General features: G+C 44.2%; 1 protein-coding gene across 1 annotated transcript in view; it reads left to right on the top strand.

Annotated features, from left to right (window-relative positions):
• Window positions 1–22,716, top strand: part of GLP2R (glucagon-like peptide 2 receptor) — a 69,049-nt gene that overhangs the window by 28,974 nt on the left and 17,359 nt on the right. The window contains exons 5-10 of the mRNA XM_011933269.1: window positions 3,626–3,732; window positions 6,555–6,708; window positions 9,658–9,817; window positions 10,868–10,928; window positions 11,752–11,821; window positions 19,197–19,285. Coding sequence (XP_011788659.1) covers window positions 3,626–3,732; window positions 6,555–6,708; window positions 9,658–9,817; window positions 10,868–10,928; window positions 11,752–11,821; window positions 19,197–19,285 — 641 coding nt within the window. The remainder of the gene's footprint in view (window positions 1–3,625; window positions 3,733–6,554; window positions 6,709–9,657; window positions 9,818–10,867; window positions 10,929–11,751; window positions 11,822–19,196; window positions 19,286–22,716) is intronic.

Raw genomic sequence — 22,716 nt, 5'->3', positions numbered from 1 at the left:
GAACTCCTGACCTCAGGTGATCCACCTGCCTGGGCTTCCCAAAGTGCTGGGATTACAGGCGCATGAGGCACCGTGCCCAGCCAATTTTTTTCACTTCCTGTGCAAACTGCCTGCATTCCAATTCTTGTCTCAGGATCTGCTTCTTGGAAACCCAAACTAATTAGGACACAGACACACAAAAAAAGACATTTCCCCTAATTTGTTCCTAGAAAGCATAAAACACACATGTTTTAAAAATAAATAATTAGGTTATTTAATTAAATGTGTTAGCCTCATATCTCCAATAAAATAAATCATGCTAAATGACCCAGTAATGTCTTGATGTGCCACAGAAATAGTCAGTTTAAAGAAACTACATCACTCTGTGTGCAGAAGCACAAAACACTTCTTTACTTTCAAGGTGTTTCATAGTCTGTCTGGAAAGACAAGATAAATGTAAGCATAGGATTAATGAATAATACAATTGACACCCCTATTTGTGAAACAAACCACAAGTACTTTGACAATAAGAGTTGACAATAAGCAGAGAGGCATTTAAGGAGGATTTCTTATAGGGGTAGGTTTGTGCTGATCTTAGAAGGAAATATTTAGTTTCAAGGAGAGGCAAACAAGTGCAACTGGAGGTTGACAAGATTATAGGGATCTTGATGAAGTCCATAGAGAATAATTCTAGAGAGAAACGTGGTTGGGATTGATCTGAAAGAGCTCAAAGGTTGCACTGAGAGTTCTGCCTCCAGACCACCAGTGCCAAAAATGTTAACAGAGAAAGAAAAAAACATACCACGTAGACATTTTAATCTACATAAAGGAATGAAGAGCACTAGAAATAGTACATATAAAGATAAATGTTTTATCTCATTTAAAAAATATTATTTAAAGAGAAATAAATTTAGTTTTTAAAACTACAAAATATATTAGAAATCAGTAACAGTAAGATGTCTGGAAAAATCCCCAAATGTTTTTTTAAAATAACAACATACTTCGAAATAACCCATAAGTCGAGTAAAAAAGTATAAGATAAATTAGTAAATATTTTAACTAAATAAAAATGAAAATATATCAATAATTTTGTGATGCAGCCAAAGCAGTCATGGAGAGAAATGTATAACATTATTATTATTATTATTATTATTTACTTAAGTTCTGGGATACATGTGCAGAACAGGCAGGTTTGTTATGTAGGTACACATGTGCCATGGTGGTTTGCTGCACCTGTCAACCCATCATCTAGGTTTTAAGTCTTGCATGCTTAGGTATTTGTTAGCCTCATATCTCCAATAAAATAATGCCTCATGTCTCCAATAAAGTAATGATTAATACATTAATCCTAATGCTTTCCCTCCCCTTGCCCCCCACCCCCTGACAGGCCCCTGTGTGTGATGTTCTCTTCCCTGTGTCCATGTGTTCTCACTGTTTAACTCCCACTTAGGGGTGAGAGCGTGTGGTGTTTGGTTTTCTGTTACTGTGTTAGTTTGCTGAGAATGATGGCTTCCAGCTTCATCCATGTCCCTGCAAAGGACATGACCTCATTCTTTTTTATGGCTGCATAGTATTCCATGGTGTATATGTGCCACCTTTTCTTTATCCAGTCTATAGCATTCTTATATTAGAAAATAGGAAAAATATCAAGTTAGTGGCCCAACTTCCACCCTAAGAAACTAGGAAAAAAACCTCAGCAAATTAAACTGAAAGTAAGCAAAAGAAAAGAATTAGAAAGGATGAATAGGATTTAATTAAATGGAAGGCAGAAAAATAATAGGAAAATAAATAAATAAAACCCAAACTGAGTTATTTAATCTTGGTGTTGATGGTTTTGAGTCTTTTCCATTCTGGTTTGATTTTTGTGCATTTTTGGCTGGAGTATCTCAGAGATTTCTTCACTGGTGCTTTTTCTTCAGTTTCCTCATCATCATAATCATCATCATCATCTTCAGCATTGTCATCTTCATCACCATCATCTTCTTCATCAGCCACAAGTTTTAATTTTTTTTGTGGAATCTTGCTACCACCTCCAGGGGCAAAATGCTTTCCAGATTATACTTAAGAGTTTCACATTCTCCTCCTCTTCATCTTCTGACTCTGCATCTTCCTCCCCAGCTACTAAGTGCTGTCCACTAATCGGCCCTGAACCACACTTCAACTGTAAGGCCATGTGTGGTGTGATTTGAAAGCCCCCAACAGAAACCACTGGCTGTACAGACATTTTCAGAGTTGCCAGTGTTACTCTAATTGGACTGCCTTCGTATTTCATTGTCTCTGCAGCAGCAATGTGTAATCATCCTTTGCACCAGCCCCTAAACTGACTGTTCTTAAAGATAAGTGGTGTTCCTTTTCATCATTTTCTACCTTAAAGGGATCATCTCTGTTGCTCTTTAGTTCACAACCGAAGAGATAGTTCTAGGGCCTCAGGGGGCTCATGTCCAGTCTATTGAGTCCTTCATGGGATGGTGGCATGTATTTAGGTGGGAGAGAAGATAGACAGAGGTAAATGATCACTGTTCCAGGGAACAGCTGCATAGGATGGAATCACACCAGCCAAACTTGATTATTTAAGAAGATCAATAAATTTGGTAAACCTCTAGAAAAAGGAACCTTAAAAGGGGAAAGAATTAAAGATAAGAGAGAGAGAGAAAGTGAGAGAGACGTCATGAATTACATTAAGAGAGATGGGACATCACTACTGATACTTTATAGACATTAAAAGGATAATAAGAGATTTTTATGAATGCCTTTCTGTCAATAATTTCTACATGTTGGATACAATGGATAAATTTTTAAAAGAAACAAGCACAATTTCACTAAAGATGGACTAGATAACTAGAATAGTCCTATATCTATTATTAAAATTGCCTTGTAGTTAAAACTCTCTCACAGAGAAAACTTCGGACCTATGTAACTCCAATATGTAAAGAAAAAATAATGCCAATGCTTCATGAACTCTCCAGAAAATTGAAAAGGAAGAACTACTTCCAAACTCAGCTATGTGGCCATCGTTAAACAGATGCCAAGACCAGACAAACACATTACAAGAAGATAAAACTACAGACCAAAATCTCTCATGAACATAGAACAAAAATCACATTTAATAACAGAATTTCCAGTAAATTATCCTCTGTTCACAATCAGGCTACCTGGGACTCAGAGAAAATATTGCAATGTTTCATTGAGTCTTCTTCCAAGAGGTCATCTATGAAGACTTACTTCAGACAGAAAACATTCAGACAGAAAGTTGGCCCTGTCCTTCAGAAGGAAGGACCCATAGACCCCAGGGACAGTGCTCCCAAGGGCAAAGAGCCTGTCTTCATTCCCAAGGCACCCTCTTGTTCTGAACACAATTCCTTTATGATATAGTGGCTCTTGGTGTATCAGTGCTGGGTTGTGGGCCCAGTTACAGGGGTGAGACCCACCGTGGGCTCTTCACTTGTTAAGGCTCCTTGGCCTCTGAGATGTACCAGAGAGCCGTCTAAACTACCCTATTTGGGTGTCAACAAGGATTGGGAAGGAAAAGTTTAAAAAAAAGTTGGGAGTCCATGCCTAGGCTCTTGGTGGCCCTGGGTGTGGAGCTGGGGGTTGTGGCCATAGTCCCATGGCTTGGTGGTCATGTCTGCTCTTCCTCTGTGTTCAGGTGGATCATTATGCCTTGCTGTCAACCTTGCAGCTGATGTACACCGTGGGATACTCTGTCTCTCTTATCTCCCTCTTCCTGGCTCTCACCCTCCTCTTGTTTCTTCGGTGAGTAGAACCTCTGCAGACATGTGTTCAGGCAGGTATAGTAGCCCTGCTTCATCTACAAGGGATATGTTCTAAGAGTTCCAGTAGATGCCTGAAACCAGAGGTAGAACCAAACATAGTGTTCAAACCGGGGATAGAACCAACCCTATGTTTGGTTCTATCCCCATGTTTTATCCTATGCATACATACCTCTGATAAAGTTTAATTTATAAATTAGACACAGTGAGAGATTAACAACAATAACCATATTAAAATAGAACAATTATAACGCTATACTATAATAAGAGTTATGTGAATGTGGCCTCTCTCTCTCAAAGTATCTTATTGCACTGTGTTCACCCTTCTTTTGTGATGGTCAGTGTTAGATTTCATCACTTTACTCAGAATGGCACATAATGTAAAACTAATGAACTGTTTAATTATTTATGTCTGGAAGTTTTTTGTTTAATATTTTTGAGCTGCAGTGCACCATGATTGACCGCAGGTAACTAAAACAGTGGAAAGCAAAAGTGTGGACAATGGGGGAATTATGGTATTGTGTCATTTGCTCACTGGCTACCTCTAGAAGGCACTGGAAGACTGGGCTGGATGTGTCATGAATCATCAAAGCTGGAAATGACCTGAGAGAGGATGAGGCCCATCCATCCCATTCTGCAGATGAAGGGGAAGAAAGGGATGGCAATGTCCCAATCAGAGGCATTGAGTCGCCTCTGGCCATAAAGCCAGTTGGCTACACAGCTAGAACTTGAACCCAAGACTCCTGACAGCTTTACCTCCTTTGGATTAGACACCTGCTGTGTGCCCGGCCCTGGTGTAAATCCCTAATCACACCCATTACCACCACAGCCCATTCCCACTACAACTCAATCAGAGGCATTCTTTTTACAGAAGAGATTAAGAATCTTCCCCAAGGCAAACAAGTGGGTGGAAGAGCTGGGATTTTAATTCAGGGCCCTCAGACTCCAATTAGCTATCAAATTTAAGTGCTTACTCCTAAATGCATTACATGCATTAGGTCGTTTAAATGTCATCCCTAATTCAAATTAGGATTCATTCTATTCCTAGGAGGTTAGCTTTATTATTATCCCCACTTTATACGTGAGTTAATTGAAATATGGAGAGATGAAGTAACTTGCCCAAGATTGCCAGCTGGTGGGTAATGAAGCCAGGATCACAAGCAGGCAGTCCAGGATCTGAGCACTTTCCCTCCCTAAACTTTCAGCATTCCAAAGCCTGAGTGCCTTTTACTAAATCATGGTTTTAGAAATCACCCGAGTGAGATATTTATGGACCCACTAGAAAGCTCTCCAAAGCTGTCTCTTGTCTCAGGAATGTAAGAGGATATAACGTGGCAGAATGAGCATTTGACATAAGTGTAGGAGGTCTGGATACCAGCTCCAGAGCACCTCTCCACCTGGGCTCTGCTAGCCCTAGGTTGGGCCTCATGTGACTCCTCAATCCTGAGATGTTCTGGAGCTCCTAGGGTAGAGTCATGACCATCTATCCCATTGGGAGAACCATGCTTGAGCTACGGGAGAACTCTGCAGCTTGTACCCACTGATTATCTGTGACCTCCTTCCTCCGTGCCCTGTTCCGAAGTCCCAGGACCAAGCCAGGAGAAAATAAGTGCCCAGCCCTGTAGAAAGTCACTTCAGCCAAGCCTGGGACAACCAAGTGTCAGTTCTGCCTAAGGCTTGGGGAAAAGTGAGGTCCAGTCACTGCCCTCAAATAGCCCGCAATCTAGTTAGAGAGAAGAATGCATAAATCCTAAGACAGAAGAATCTGCCTCAAGTTCTTTTTGGAAATTAAAAATGTAACAATAGCTCTAAAGCAAAATAGGACAGGGTATGTGCTGCCCAGGGAGTACAGTGGAGGGAAGAGTTCTTTCCTTTGGCGACAGCAAGAATAAATGTCACATCACACACAAAGAGCCTGCAGAAGATTCCAGGTACATAAGGAAGAGGTGAAGAGCGCTAACAATTTTCTGGACACTTACTTATGTGCACAGATTAACGGATTTAATCATCCCACAACCCCTGGAGGTAAGTGCTCTTGTTCTCAGAGGCAGGAGAGCCTGGGAGACCTATACTTTGGCCTGAGAGTTTCAGTGTCTGAATCTCAGCTCTACGACTTGCTGCTCTGGGACTTTGGACAGATGACTTCATCCTTCTGCTTTAATTCTTTCATTTATAAAATCAGGGTAATAATGGTGCCTATACCTCCAGTGGTGGTAAGGAGGAGTAAGAATACTCAAAAGTAGCTGTGTATATAAATGATTAGGAACATGGCTGGCATGTTGAAGATGCTTTGTAGGTGATAGCTATTTTTTTTTTTTTTTTGAGGCAGAGTCTCACTCTGTCACCAGGCTGGAGTACAGTGGCACGATCTTGGCTCACTGCAACCTCCGTCTCCTTGGTTCAAGCGATTCTCCTGCCTCAGCCTCCCGAGTAGCTGGGATTACAGGCACACGCCACCACACCCAGCTAATTTTTATATTTTTAGTAGAGACAGGGTTTCACCATGTTGGCTAGGGTGGTCTCGATCTCCTGACCTCATGATCTGCACATCTTGACCTCCCAAAGTGCCGGGATTACAGGCATAAGTCACTGCACCTGGCCAGTGATAAGTATTATTACTCCCATTTTACAAATGAGGAAAAGGAGGCAGAGAGATTTAAGGTCACATAATCCAGCAGTCCAGCTCTGCAGCCTATACTATGACCTTCTGTCTTTAGTGAGAGATACACAGACATAAAAGGGATAGGCCTGTTCGTCAGAGCCATTCTTTCCTGAGGGAAGGCATTCGGTTTTCTCCTTGCACAGAAAACTCCACTGCACACGCAACTACATCCACATGAACTTGTTTGCTTCTTTCATCCTGAGAACCCTGGCTGTGCTGGTGAAGGACGTCGTCTTCTACAACTCTTACTCCAAGAGGCCTGACAATGAGAATGGGTGGATGTCCTATCTGTCAGAGGTAATGCCCTTCCCCACTGTTTAAAGTGAACTCCCCACCTGATGGGTCACTACTAGGAATCAGAAGGCAGGCAGGTGGGACTAGGGAGGGGCAGGGGGAGATAAGAGGGTTTCCCAGACTTTCTGGCTAGAGAAGCAGTACATGACTTATCAAAACCACCACCTGCCCAGGTGAAGGAAACCACAAGCAGAAGGGTTCACTATGGCTGCTGTATGTCTTTGGGTGGGAATTTCTTCATGTGCAAACAAAAGAATTGGACTAGATCAATGCATTTTACAATTATAGCTGGCCGTCTGTATCCATGAGTTCTGCATTCATGAATTTAACCAAGTAGGGATGGAAGGTATTTGGGAACAAAAAGGAAGATTGTGTCTGAACTGAATATGTATGGACTTATTTTCCTTGTCATTATTCCCTAAACAATACAGTATAACAACTATTCACATAGCGTTTACATTGTATTAAGTATTACAAGCAATCTAGCTATGATTTAAAGTATATGAAAGGATGTGCATAGGTTATAGGCAAATACTCCACCATTTTATAGAAGGGACTTGAGCATCTGTGGATTTTGGTGTCCACAGGGGATCCTAGAAACAATCCCCCAAGGATATTGAGGGACAATTGTACTACTTTCTTAAAGCAGCAGTGCTTTTCCACATCGAAATCTGCATCTATTGAGATGGTTTTTCCTTTATCCTGCTAATGATGTGGTAACCTATTAAACTAACCTTGCATTCCTGGAATAAATCCAACTAGGTTTTGACATATTATTTTCTTTCTCCTAAGTTGCTGTCTTTAGTTTGCTAATACTGTGTTTTGTTGAGTATTTCCTTGTTGACATTCATGAGAAAGATTGGCCTGTAATGCCTTTGTCAGGTTGGGGATCAAGTTTGTGCTATCCTCCTAAAACAAATTAGAACTTGTTTCCTCTTTCACTATTCTCTGGAAGAATTTATTAAAGATAAGTACTATTTCTTCCCTAATGTTTGATTGATTGTGCCAGTGAAGCATTTTGGACCCAGAGGTTTCTTTATTGGAACGTTATTTATTTATTTATTTATTCATTTATTTATTTTGAGATGGAGTCTCGCTCTGTCGCCCAGGTTGGAGTGCAGTGGTGTGATCTCAGCTCACTGCAAGCTCTGCCTCCCAGGTTCACGCCATTCTCCTATCTCAGCCTCTCGAGTAGCTGGGACTACAGGTGCCCGCCACCACACCCAGCTAATTTTTTGTATTTTTAGTAGACAGAGGATTTCACTGTGTTAGTCAGGATGGTCTCGATCTCCTGACCTCGTGATCTGCCTGCCTTGAGCTCCCAAAGTGCTGGGATTACAGGCGTGAGCCACCGCGCCCGGCCCTGGAAAGTTTTAAACTATGGATTAATTATGAATCTTATATCCAGAATCTATTTCTTCTGTCAGCTGTAGTAAATGAGTTTTCCTAGGAATTTGTCTATTTCATCTAACTGTTCAAATTTATTGGCATAATATTGTTGATGATATTCTCTTCAGATCTTTTTCAAGTCCATTGGATCTGTAAGAGTGTTCTCATTTTCATTCCTGATATTGATAATTTTATCTTTGCTCTTTTTCCTACCCTTTGATCATCTTGGCAACAAGTTTCTCAATTGAACTTTTCAGAGAATAAACTTTCGGCGTTGTTGATTATCTTTATTTCATGTTTTCTATTTCATTAACTTCTGCTTTTGTTATTTCCTCCCATGTACTTTCTTGGGCTTAATTTGCTATTCTTTTTCTAACTTTTTTTTTTACATGATCCTTAAAATAATTGATATTCAGATTTTTCTTTTTTAAAACATGCACTTAAGGCTATAAGTTTTGTTATATAAGGTTCAGTATTAACCATACACTGTAAGTTCGTGCAATATTTTCTTTACATTTGGTTAAGAAATACTTTCTAATTTCTGTTTTATTTTTTTTCTTTGATCCATGGATTGCTTAGAAGTCTATTTTCTAATTTCCAATCATGAATTTTTTTTTTTTTTTTTTTTTTTTTGAGACAGAGTCTTGCTCTGTCGCCCGAGCTGGAGTGCTGTGGCTGGATCTCAGCTCACTGCAAGCTCCACCTCCCGGGTTTACACCATTCTCCTGCCTCAGCCTCCAGAGTAGCTGGGACTACAGGCGCCCGCCACCTTGCCCGGCTAGTTTTTTGTATTTTTAGTAGAGACGGGGTTTCACCGTGTTAGCCAGAATGGTCTCGATCTCCTGACCTCGTGATCCGCCCGTCTCGGCCTCCCAAAGTGCTGGGATTACAGGCTTGAGCCACCGCGCCCGGCCGAAAATTTTTTAATTATTGATTTAAGTTTAATTGAACTGAAGTTAGAGAACATACTCTTCAGTGTTTCCATTAGGGCAATTGCTGATGGTGAATTTGCTACATTTTTGTTTGTCTGAAAATGTCTAGAACGTTAAAGAGGAGGCTGGCCTTTGAAAACCTACATGAAGCCCTCCTTCCTTCACATTTTGATATTATTGCCAACCTCCCTGAGATGGTCAGCAAGGGTCTGGGAGAGACCAGAGCAAAGAAGGAGGGGGCTGGACATGGTGGCTCACACTTGCAATCCCAGCACTTTGGGAGGCCGAGGCAGGTGGATCACGAGGTCAGGAGATCAAGACCATCCTGCTCAACATGGTGAAACCCCGTCTCTACTAAAAAAATACAAAAATTAGCTGGGTGTGGTGGCACGTGCCTGTAATCCCAGTTATTCAGGAGGCTGATGCAGGAGAATCACTTGAACCAGGGAGTTGGAAGTTGCAATGTGAGCCAAGATCGTGCCACCACACTCCAGCCTGTTGACAGAGTGAGACTCTGTCTCAAAAGAAAAAAAAAAAAGGCGGGGTTGTCCCTGGGAGGCCCTTCTCCCCCTTACGTGGAGTCAGATGCAGGGGAGCCTGGACTCACCCTCAGATGTTTTGTCTTCTGCAGATGTCCACCTCCTGCCGCTCAGTCCAGGTTCTCTTGCACTACTCTGTGGGTGCCAATTACTTATGGCTGCTGGTTGAAGGCCTCTACCTCCATGCGCTGCTGGAGCCCACAGTGCTTCCTGAGAGGCGGCTGTGGCCCAGATATCTGCTGTTAGGTTGGGGTGAGTGACCTGACCTCCAGCCTCCTCTCTTGGGGATCCATCAAAACATGGGAGCCCAATAGAGACTTTAGTTGGACTTAGAAACCTGACTGGAGGTTGCTTCCGGGACATATAAATCCTCAAGGACAGGAAGCCTTGAAGAGGGAGGTGTGTGTGTGTGTGTGCACAAATGTGCATATATGCACAGGTGCTATAGGCCCAACAGCCCAATGGACACATTCAAAAACTGAGAAAGTCTTTGGTGGAATCTGATGATATTCCTCCTACCCTGTCCCCAACTGTATTAGTCTGCTTGGAATGTGAAAACGAAATACCAGTGTAGTTTAAACAACAGACATTGATATCTTATGGTTCTGGAGGCTGGGAAGTTCAGCATGCTTGGATTCTGGTGAGGGCTCTCTTCCCGGCTTGCAGTCAGCTGCCTTCTTCCTGTATTCTCACATGGTGAGGAAAGAGAGAAAGCAAGCTCTCTGGTCTCTTTTTATAAGGGCACTAATCCTGTCATGAGGACCCCACCCTTATGACCTCAGCTAAACCTAAGTACTCACCACCAAAGGCCCTATCTCCAAGTTCCATCATATTGGGGGTAGCGCTTTAACATATGACTTTTGAGAGGACACCTATATTTAGTCCATAATACCAGGTCTTCAAGAAGAGGTTTTCTGATTAAAAGTAATATGACCAAGAGTATCCAGATTTGGACCCCCTACCTCCACAAACCCTTTGGAGAATTTGGTGCTGCAGGATTCAGAGGAAATAACCTGGGCCAGTAATTCAGGAGATTTGGGTTAATACCCTTGGATTTATTCTCAGCTGCTTTGTGACAAGTATTAAGTCGCTTTCCCTCTCTGGGCCCTGGTTTCTTGGGTGGTAAAACAATGGATGGGCCCTGTGCCATCCTAGGTCTCTCCAGCTCTCACAGTCCACAACTCCATGATGTTAGGTTTGATGTTTTAACCACCTGTGGTTAGCCCCATCAGCTGTGGTGTGATGGGCAGGCAGGTTTGGCCAACCAACTCCTAACTACATTTCCCTGTGTTTTCTCCCCAGCCTTCCCTGTGCTATTTGTTGTACCCTGGGGTTTTGCCCGTGCACACCTGGAGAACACAGGGTAGGTAATTTACCGGGTTTTTACTCTTTTATGAGCCAGTAATTCCCAGGCATGCCTAAATATAAAGAATTACATCATTTTACCAAAGAAAATATCCATCCCTTCTCATTTTGGCCATCTAGAATATTCTTAGGAATGGGAGATAAGATAATCATTGATCTTACAGCAATTAGTTTATTAATTTAGTTACACATGCAAATTAGCTCAAAGATGCTGTGTAGGTTAGCTGCAGCCCTGGGTATGTAAGGGCAAAAATACAAGAATGGTTATTGCAGCATTGTTCATAGTGAGAAAAAAAAATAGAAAATCGAAACAAAAAACCATTCAGTGGTTTTTTGTTGGTCAACATGGGAATCATTGAACAAACTGTAATATACCTATATTGCAGAATATTATGAGACTACTTAAAGAAAAACAAGTTAGTTATTATGAGAACTTTTAGGCACTGATTCTCAACAGCCTATTTTAAGCCTATTGCTGAAACATATATTGTGTGATCCCATTTTTTTCCTCCAAATAGCACACACACAAAAAAAACTATGTATTTAGTAATTTGTTTGTATGAACATGGAGGAAAATTTTGGAAAGATTTACACACTAGGCTGTTACCACTGAAGAGCAATTTAATGTTAAGGAAAGTAAACGGTACCAGTGCTAACAGGAAGGGATTTTAGTTCTCTCTTCTGCGGCTCCCACCCCTCCGGGGAATGATTGGTGGGAAGTAGGGCTTGAGTGCAAGCATGCTTCTTCCAGACAGCATGAGACTTTGACTTTCAACCTCCTCTTGTTTTTAAGTCTTCTTCTGCCTGCTCTTTGACCTTAGGTGCTGGACGACAAACGGGAATAAGAAAATCTGGTGGATCATCCGAGGACCCATGCTGCTGTGTGTAACAGTAAGGACCATTCCATCCACCTCTTTGTCTCTGAGCCTCGCAGCCCACTCCTGTCCCCCAGATTCTCTGATCCCTTGAGAGAGAGAGAAGCTGAACTATGAAGCATTTTCTGCTGAATGAGAAGTTAGAAGTTTCTTGCTCTGGTTCAGGACCTCAATTTGGAGTTACGTTGTAAGCCTCCTTCCCTCTGGGTCTTCAAACTATGTGAAGAGACCTGCAGTCAGCTCTGTGGTCCTGTATGGAAGGGCTGAGATGTGTGCAAGGCCCCGTGGATACCGATGCCTTTAGTCATGGAGGAGCCCAGAATAGCAGGGGTATCGGCTTATATCCATCCACAGGGGGGAGGAAGAGACTAAGGGAACGTCTTTTAGAGGAGGAAAACACGCAATTAATATTAACCCAAAATTGTGATGCAGATTAGAATCAAGATATAGATGCTACTCCGAGACCTTAGGGAGGAAGGACCTTTAATCATAGTGGCCCAGAATATTTGGGATGGAAAAGGATGGGCAACCCAGAGTCAAAAATTCCTTTCGATAGTAGAGTATGAGAATGAGGTCTGTCAAAGAAGCTAGCAGGAAGGGGCAGGAAGTTAGCAGACACTGGGAAGGGTTAGCAAGATCCCAGATGGAGGCAGAAAGTATCCCTGCCTAGACACAGCACCGTCATCTCCTGGTGCCCGCCAGGCGTCAAACACTGCCTGTTGTTCTTTGCCCACCCTGTTCCGCAAGGCGTTGCTGGATGATCTGTTTTTGCCATTTTATGTAAATAATCTGGCATTTGTGGTACCATGAAAGAAAAGGCTAGTTTTTATAGGGGAGTGTCAAAACTTGTCAATAATAGAAGGCAACTCTCTATGTCTAGACCTGGGTGTGACCTGGAGGGAGAAATGTTCCTAGAAGTGGTGGGAAAACAGAGTGTGAACAGGCCTGTGTCACCTCTAGTCTATGAGGTGGCACGAATGCTGCAGTATCTTCCCTCCCGGCACTGGACCTGCAGCTGATAGTGTCCCAGATGAGGTCTGGGCACACACACCCCACACATGGCGTGCTTAGCCCTGCCACATCCCCCCGCCCTCCACAATCCTCTCCAGCCACACTGCCCAGCTGGGGTCCTGCCTGGACACCTCCACCACTGTCCCAGGAACATTTATTAAGCACCTCTGCATGCCAGCTCCATATGTAAGTGCTTTGTGTATGAGTGTATGAACTCATGTAATCTTCTCAACCAATCTATGAGGATGTGCCATTCTTAGGTTTATTTTACTGGTGAACACATTAAGATGAGAAAATAATTGCCTAAAGTCGTAGAGCCAGTCAATGGAAAATTGGATCTCAGCCCAAAGCGGTGACAGCTGGTACTTTTAACCAAACACTGTGCAGCTCAAAAACTATTTACTGCCTCCAGCCCCCATGCCTGCCATACTGAATGCTGCAGGCTCTTGTGCATCTTAGTACCTTGGTTCAGACTCTCCTGTGGTTCCAACTCCTTCCCTCGCCATCTTCTCCACCTGGTGATCTGTTCCTCATCTTTCAAGTCTTGGGTCAGGCATCTGTCTCTCTCTGTGCTGCTCTACCTGGATGCTCACCTCACAAAGTAGGAATGGCCACACCCTCCTTTGTTCCTTCCCAGATCCTGTGCAGGCTTCTGCTCCAGCCCTCGCCAACACCATTTCAAGTGTCTCTTTAAAACCTGTTTTCTGCCACTGTAAACCCCATGTTCTGATCATCCTGGCAGCCAGCCCAAGCATAAGGTGGGTTCTTGAGAAACATATTCAGTGGACACTCACGGCCTGCACTCTGGACCCTGGAAGGTTCTTGCTAACCAGGCAGAACAAAGCAGGATGGAAGCCAGAAGCCATCCCTAGGAGAGTGTTCAGGCATGGTCCAGCTGGGTCCCTAGTGTTTACTTGCAGTCTTCTAGAAGCTGCACTAATGATTCTCAAACTGCGTTCCTCTTGGAATCCCCTGGGTGTCTTTACAAATTCTTTCTACCTGAGTCCCACCTCCAGACATTTATGTTTCATTGATCTCAGGGGTGGCCTGAGTTGAAAAGCATGTTGCTACACCCTTGTTTTTCAAAGGATGGTCCTCAGACCGGATAGCACCAGCATCACCTTAGTGCTTGTTATAATTTCAGGTTCTTCAGCCACATCTCTCAGGCCTACTGAATGCGAATCTGCATTGTAACAAGCTTACCAGGCTTTGGATGCACATTAAAGTTTGTGAACCTCTTTGTCTACACCTGGAGTTCTCAAAACTGGCTGTGTGTTCGAAACATCATGGTGGCTTGTACCCCAGACCTATGACATCAGAAATTCTGGGAGTGGGACCCAGGCACTGTAGTCAGGCACTGTAGTTTTCTCTCCCTCCCTCCCTCCCTCCCTTCCTTCCTCCCTCTCTCTCTCTCTTTCTCTCTCTCTCTCTTTTCTTTTCTTTTTTCTTTTGACAGAGGCTTGCTTTGTCGCCCAGGCTGGAATGCAGCAGTGAGATCCTGGCTCACTGCAACCTCTGCTTCCCGGGTTGAAGCGATTCTTGTGCCTCAGCCTCCCTAGTAGCTGGGACTACAGGCGTCTACCACTACACCTTTGGGTCTGTTGCCAGACAGAAATTGTAGAATTCCCACCTCTTTCTTTGTATCAGACTTCACTACTTCACCTGTCATCTAAAGTGTACATTTAGAGTTGAATCATCTTGAAACCTGGCATATTCTTACAGCCTAGCCTCCCTGGCCCTCAGTAGAATATTGGTAAAGCCTTGATCAGTCGTGCTCAAGGACAGCCTTACACAATAATTACATTACGCAAGGTCATTCTATCCATACCCTGCTCCCTGAAGTTAACAGACCCAGTGAAATGGCTGTTTTGAGCTCACAAATTGAATGAACCATCTGTTGACTTTATGAAGTCATAAAGTCAAAAGCCTGCATTTGCTATTGTTGAATCTTTCGTGGTAGCCTCAGAACTTGGCAAAGCTGATACACTGGTAAAATTCATCTTCACTGGCCTTGTCCCTCTTTAGGTCCTCTGCCCCACCAGGAACCCAGGGGCTTTCTGTGACTTCAGGCTTCCCAAGATTTCCTCACTCCTGTTCTCTCCTCTTCTAAAGACTCCAAGTGGGAATCTTGCTGTACTCTGGGTTTTCCCACCCCATCAAAACTTATATTTGGTACACCCCATCTTCTGCTTTAAGTGGTGATAATAGGCCAGATCCTAGGTAATTAGGTTGCAAAAATGAATGAATGAATGAATGGATGGATGGATGGATGAATGAAGAAAGGGCTTCCTTCCTCCTCTCCCAGTGATTCCTTAGCTTCAGTGGGATGTGTGCCTTTCAGCAGGGCTCTTGGGGAAAGAGTGTTTTGACTCACAAGAGTAGCTCTACAGGATAAGCATTTTAGTACACAGAGCAGGCCAGAGGAGGAGGGGTTTGGGGGTAGATGGAAGAGTTTAGGGGTAGATGAGGCCTACCCCTGAGTTCCCGCCATACTGGCAATCACCTCTGCCAACCTGTAGGCCCAGACCTGTGCACAGAAGCTGTGGGGTACCAAGAAAGTGTCACCAAGAATGCATCTCGGTGATATCTGGGAATGAGCATCTGTATTTTCCAGAATCTAGAAGAGATCCTTACATATTTGGGTCCTTAGTACCCACCCCCATCTGGTCACAGAATCCTGGAGGAGTTGGCTAGGTTCTTGGAAAACGTCCTCACTCAGCCCCTTTCCTGCTTGTGTGCAAATGAAGAACAGCATCATCCAGTAGTACCTGCTGACTCTTGTCTTCTTGGAAGCCTAGATGAACAGAGGCTCCATGGTACCCCCAGCTAGGGTTTCATTCTAAGGCTGTGAGGAAGTGCCTCCTTCATATGGCCCCTGGGTTGATGCCCATTTTCTCATGTCTGGTCTCTGGAAAACACAGAGAACAGTGAATCAACATGCTTCTCATTATAATCCTTCTAGTAGACAGTCCTGATTGAAATTAATTTGCTGGGCCGGGTGTGGTGGCTCACGCCTGTAATCCCAGCACTTTGGGAGGCCGAGGTGGGCAGATTAGGAGGTTAGGAGATCGAGACCATCCTAGCTAACATGGTGAAACCCCTTCTCTACTAAAAATATAAAAAATTAGCCGGGCATGGTGGCTGGCGCCTGTAGTTCCAGCTGATCCGGAGGCTGAGGCAAGAGGATGGCGTGAACCTGGGAGGCGGAGCTTGCAGTGAGCCGGGATCACGCCACTGCACTCCAGTCTGGGTGACAGAGTGAGACTCCATCTCAAAAGAAAAAACAAAGGAAATTAATTTGCTGAAATATATGCCTTTCTGCTGTTAAGCTTGCTTTGTAAGAAAAATGCCTATGTTGAACAAATCACTAAGCCAAGGACATGTTTTCTCTTTATGATGAGAGACAGGTATCCCATTAAAAGAAATACATGACTTGGTTACATTTAGCTTGTATTTAAATTCTCTGTTCCTAACTATTTTTGTCTGGGAACCTCTATCATTCCTGCTGGCTTCAGGATTAGCTTCTTGCCTGAAACTCTAGCCTTTTAGCATTGAGCATTGATTCTCCTGAGGACAATAAAAACAAATAATAACTGACACATACTGAATTCTATAGCTTGCATTTCAATATGTAGCTAAAGGATTTTATTTCTAGGAAGGGACATTAGTACTATGCTGACTCAATGTCTGTAGAGATTTTGTTGCATTAATTGTTGCCTGATCACCCTTTCTGTCAGTTCTTTCTATATTGCATAAAGCCATTTTTAGGTCTTTTGAAGTTTTTTTTTTTTTTTTTTTGAGATGGAGTCTCACTCTGTTGCCCAGGCTGGAGTGCAGTGGGGCAATCTCGACTCACCACAACCTCCACCTCCCTGGTTCAAGTGACTCTCCTGCCTCAGCCTCCTGAGCAGCTGGGACTACAGGCGTGCACCACCATGCCCGACTAATTTTTGTACTTTTAGTACAGATGGGGGTTTCACTATATTGACCAGGCTGATCTCGAACTCTTGACCTCATGATCCGCCCACCTCAGCCTCCCAAAGTGCTGGGATTACAGGTGTGAGCCACTGCACCCGGCGTGGTCTTTTTAATCTTAAAAACGGTTGCAACCAAAAACCTCTTCCAGCCCTGCAAATAAAACCAAGGAGACATTATCTCATTGTGTATCCCTTATCAACTACTGTTTGAACGCCCTGCTTCCCTTCACAGCCAAGCCTCCAATGTTGTCTATGCTGCCCCTCCTCTTCACATTTCATCCACGAAACCAAGCACTGAAATCCGTCTTGTGATCCCACCTCTACACGGCAGCTTCTCTTAGGGAACTCCTTGTTGCTAAATGCAGTCTTATTTTGCTTAAGTTCTATGTAGCATTTAAACCTTCCTAAAATCATCCTTTCGGGGTCTTCCAGGATGCCCCTTCTGTGTCATTTATTCTAACCTCCCTAGATATTCTTTCTTCATCACCTTTGCTATCTCCACTTTCTCCATTTTTCCCTTCGCTACGGGGCAATTCTCTTAACCCTCTTTCTCTCCCAGCTACACAGTCTCCCTGGATAATCTTGTCTACTCCAGTGGCTTCATGCTCTGGCTGGGACCTCTCTGCTGAGATTCAGATATAAATATCTAACCTCCTAGGAACATCTCTTGTGTTCAATACTACTGGAGTCCTCATCCACCCTCTACTTCTCACCCAATGCTCTTCCTTCCCCCCACGTGATTCCTTTATTGGTGAATGGCAGTACCGCACATTTGAGATCTACCACCAAATGTCAGGGTCATGCTCTCACATCCAATCAATAACAAAGATCATTTGACTCATACTTCTTCATCATTTCAAATTGATCGCTTCCTCTCCATCACTAAACATCCAATCAATAACAAAGATCATTTGACTCATACTTCTTCATCATTTCAAATTGATCCCTTCCTCTCCATCACTGAAGCACCAGGACTGATGCTGAGTTCACCTCTCCATCACTATCCCCCAGGAACTCTGAAACTACTTCCCAACTGGTCTCCCTTCCTCCAGCCTTTCCCTCACCCAATCCATTCTCCACACTGCCACTGAAATTATCTTTCTGAAATGCAGAAGTACAAATCTGATCAGGTCACTTGCCTGCTTAAAATCTGTTACCGGGTCTTCATTGCTTTCAGAAGAAAACCCAAACTCCTCACCTAGCACGACAGTGAAAGACCCTGCAGAAACTGACCCTTCCTCCTTCTCCAGTCTCACTTCTCACAAACCCTGTTCTCATTCTCCAAGCTCTACCCAAACCCAGCCACTTGCTTTTCACCACTTCCAGGGGGCTCTTGATCTCTCCTGAGGCTGCAGCCAAGATATCAGCCAGGGCTGCAGCCATCTGAAGGCTTGGCTGGGGCTGGAGGATCAGCTCCAAGGTGGTGCACACATGCAGCTGGTGGTGGGTGGTGCTGGTTTTTGGCCTGAGAAAACTCAGTTACCCCATGTGGATCTGCCAATAGGCTGCTTGAATGTCCTCACAAAATGGTGGCTGACTTCCCCTGGAGTGAGAAACCTGAGAGAGGAGAGAGAGAGGGGGAATTTGCCAGCATATTTTTAAATTTCTTTAAAGGCTGACAATGAAGGGCTGGATTTTCCCAGCCCATGACAGTGATGGAAAGTATTCTAGGGAGTAGAGAGTATATGCTGTCCATGAATTCCGTAGCAGCAACAGGATCTCAAGTTAGACACCAATAGGGATGGAGTTCTTTACAGAAGAGAGGCAGAATGGCGTTCCGTTTAAGTGAAGGGAGGGTTATAATCCGATGAATCTGGGTTTAATTACAGGCTCAATCACTGACTAACCGTGCAACCTGGGAATTACACTTATTTCTCTGTGCCTCTGTTTTCTCCTTATATTATGAGGATAAAAATAGTTACGGCTACCTTAGCAGAGTGTTGTAAAAATTAGATAAAAGAATGCCTGGACCGTTCTTAGCCTAAAGCCTAGCATGGTGCTAAGTATTAAGTGATAAGTACTAAGTACTTAGTGCTAAGTACTCAATAAGTACTCAATATGTGCTAGTTAATAATAATAACAGTAATAGTAATACTAATAATGTGACTGTCTACCTGCCTTTCTAGTGGCCTTAATGATGGGCCTCCTTAAGGCAGAATAATAAACTAAATCACTTTCTAAAATTCCTTCCAGACTTTCAGTTCAGATGACCTTTGGAGATTCAGATGGCCTTTGGGCCAGTGGGGATCACAGCTAAGCATTTACTACCTGGCCAGCTAACTGCTAAATTGCCCCTGGTTTACATTGAACTGATGGAACTGATGGCCGAGCCCAGCCTGACCTTGAAATTCACAGCTATGTGGAGGTCATCATTTACTTACCCAACTCTGCTTTTTTTTCAAGGTCAATTTCTTCATCTTCCTGAAAATTCTCAAGCTTCTCATTTCTAAGCTCAAAGCTAATCAAATGTGCTTCAGAGATTATAAATACAGGTAAGTGGCTTGAGGTTGGTCCCCAGCAGTCCAAAGTTATTGTAAGTCCTCTGGCTGTTCTGCCTAATGCCTTGGGAAGGACATTTATCTCCTAAGGCCAGGGTATCAGAAAGCAGTTCTGGAAAGGTGCTATAGGATCAGGTGAGGCTTTTGTCAACGGTGAGGACCTTCTAAGATGATGAAGCAGATGGTGAGTAGTCAAAGGCGTTCACATCCCCCAGCAGAAAACTGTTAAAATGCCCCTAAGAGGCCAGGAGTGATGTCTCAGACCTGTAATCCCAGGGCTTTGGGAGGCTGCGGCAAGAGGGTCGCTTGAGGCCATGAGTTTGAGAATAGCCTGGACAACATGGTGAAACCCCGTTTCTACCAAAAATACAAAAGTTAACCAGGCGTGGTGCATGCCTGTAGTCCCAGGCTGAGGTGAGGGGATTGCTTGAGCCCAGAAGGTCGAGGCTGCAGTGAGCCATGATTGTGCCACTGCACTCCAGCCTGGGTAACAGAGCGAGACCCTGTCTCAAAAAAAAAAAAAAAGTTTCTAAGAATGGGTGGTTGTGGGAAAAGGACAGTCTTGTATGAAGAGAAGTTTGGCAGTTGCCTTCCTTGGGGAAGGATTTGAAAAGAAGAGATTATTTGGGTGTTTTTGAGAACCTTGAGAAAAGAGACCACAAACTTTTAGGGTCTAAGGAAAGACATCCTTTCACAGGCATCCTTTATTTGTGACTTGTCATCGCTGCACCTCACCTTCCTCTTGTTGAGATGACAGCAGTCCTCATTCCTAGTAAGTCAGATCATAGGTTTTTACTGGATCTGCATTGTTGTAAAAGCAAATGAATGAATGAATGATAGATAAAGCGTTTTCTCCCTCTTTCCTAGTTATTCTTTACTTTTTTTTTTTTTTTAGACAGAGTCTTGCTCTTGTCACCCAGGCTGGAGTACAGTGACGCAATCTCAGCTTGCTGCAACCTCCGCCTCCCGGGTTCAAGCCGTTCTCCTGTCTCAGTCTCCTGAGTAGCTGGGATTACAGGCACCTGCCACCACGTCTGGCTAATTTTTGTATTTTTAGTCAAGATGGGGTTTCACCATGTGGGCCAGGCTGACCTCGAACTCCTGACCTCGTGATCCACCAGCCTTGGGCGCCCAAAGTGTTGGGATTATAGGCGTAAGCCACCGCACCTGGCTTATTCTTTGCTTTCTATGTGGCATAGGCATTCAGCAGGGCTCTGGAACGAGAGTGTTTTAACCCACAGATTAGCTCTACGAGTAGGAATTCCAGTCCACACAGGAGGCCAGAGGAGGTGGGCACGAGTGAAGATGGCCCTAGCCCCGTTTCTCACCCCTTTATAAGGTCTGACCCAGGCGCTAGGAAGGGAGTTTTTCATTTTATCTGACAAATATTTAATAGATGCCTACAATGTGCCTGGTACTATGCTTGGAATAAAAGGTAGACACAAGGCCGGGCATGGTGACTCACGCCTGTAATCCCAGCACTTTGGGAGGCCAAGGTGGGCAGATCACTTGAGGTCAGGAGTTCGAGACTAGCCTGGCCAATGTGGCAAAACCTTGTCTCTACAAAAATACAAAAATTAGCTGGGTGTGGTGGTGTGTGCCTGTAATCCCAGCTACTCAGGAGGCTGAGGCAGGAGAATCACTTGAATCCGGGAGGCGGAGGTTGCAGTAAGCCGAGATCATGCCGTTGTACTCTGGCCTGGGTGGCGACAAGAACAAAACTCCATCTCAAAAGCAAACAAACAAACAAACAAAAATGGTGGACATGATGTAAAGCCTGCATTTGAGGAGCATGCGTTCTACTTCGCTAAGGACTAGGATGTTGGCATGGAGCAGAAGGTGGAAGGGAGGGAGCTGGCCATGACCCTAGACTTGCCTACTGGCCTTAGGCAAGTACCTTGGCCCCTTTGGCCTGCTTTCTGGTGTGTAAAAATGGGAGTATCACTGCATACTCATCTCCTGCTTATTCTGAGGATTCAAGTAGGCTGTAGATGTGGTTATAAATATGGGTGGCCACTCTACCCTCCCTCCAGGAGGTCTAGAAGGATAAACATATCCGGCTCAATAATGGGCAGACATACTATAGTTGCTAGTTGGAGCTTTGGTCCAAACATTTTGCAAGAAACCCGTAGCCCTGGGGAGCTGGCCTGGTCTGGGCTCCCGGGAGCCACGCTGTCTCTCTTGGCGCCTCCAGTCGAGGCTCCAAGTGGCCAAGCAGTCTCTTTGGCCCCCTTCCCAAAGGCTTAGCTTCTCTCACCACTCTTTGAGGGTGGAGCTTCAAGGCCCACTCTAGTCCTCCCTGCTAGGTGCACTCACGGAGGAGAGTTCTCTCAATAAACAGGTGCCAGGAAAACCAGGGTGCCCCAGAAACTGGACAGAGGCTAGTGTTTCCATGAGACAGAAAGGGTGCAGTTGACCCGCAGGGGACTCAGAGCTGACACGCTGCTGCTTTGTGCCCCCAAAGCCTACTATGGGCCACTGGCACCTCCCCCATGCCCAGGACCCACAGCAACTCCTACATAGTTTTTCGTCATAGCTGCTCATTAGCATCCCCCGAGAGTCGGCCGGAAGTGCAGCCTTGTGAGCCCTACCACTGGGTGTTCTGGCTCCGTAAGTGTGGGATGGAATGTCACAGAACAGCCGTGTCCAACCCTTAGAATGCAAGGACTTTTTTGCTTTTCTGTGGTGGTGGATATCACAAAAATTATGCATGGCGTTTTTTTGGTTTTTGTTTTTGTTTGTGTGTGTTTTTGTTTGTTTGTTTTGTTTTAGCTCATCAGCTATTGTTAGTGTTAGTTTATTTTACATGGGGCCCAGGACAACTCTTCTTCTTCCAACGTGGCCCAGGGAAGCCAAAAGGTTGGTCGCCCCCGCTACAGAGTCTCCCAGGAGATTCTGATACACAGCCAGCGTGGAGGACTGCTGGGCCAGATGTTCTAGTGAAAGAACACATGGAATATTCTGGTCGGGCCATTACAGACGTCTTGCAGCCTCAATATTCTCTTTTCCAGAGTCCCCTCTAGAGTTATCCAAGGCAGTGGTTTTCAAACTTTTCTGATCACATGTCTCTGTCAGTAAAGAAATTCTGAGCATGTCCCTCCTCATGTATTTGCATGGTCTCATGAGCTAATATATGTATTATAAGATAGACCAAAAAATAGAAAATGTAAGAGGATAGATACAAATTAATATATACACAACGCCTATTATCCTCTATTATACTATTTTCTTCCAATATGAAATAGATTGCCTGGCATAGCCCTGGAGTGTGTGTACCCACCAGGAGCCGCTGGTCTGGGAAAGGGTAAATCGAGACAATGGGGAGACCCTCATGGCTGAGTGATGATCCAGGGTGACTGCTTTGTGGGGAGAAAGAATAACCCTGCCTGACATATGCAGTCTGTCTGGAAATTCCTTTTTTTCCT

Source organism: Colobus angolensis, unplaced genomic scaffold (assembly GCF_000951035.1).
Source record: "Colobus angolensis palliatus isolate OR3802 unplaced genomic scaffold, Cang.pa_1.0 Scaffold125, whole genome shotgun sequence".
NCBI classification, from domain to species: Eukaryota; Metazoa; Chordata; class Mammalia; order Primates; family Cercopithecidae; genus Colobus; species Colobus angolensis.
The sequence above is the reverse complement of the archived record's forward strand: the minus strand, read 5'-3'. Positions and strand labels throughout refer to the sequence as shown.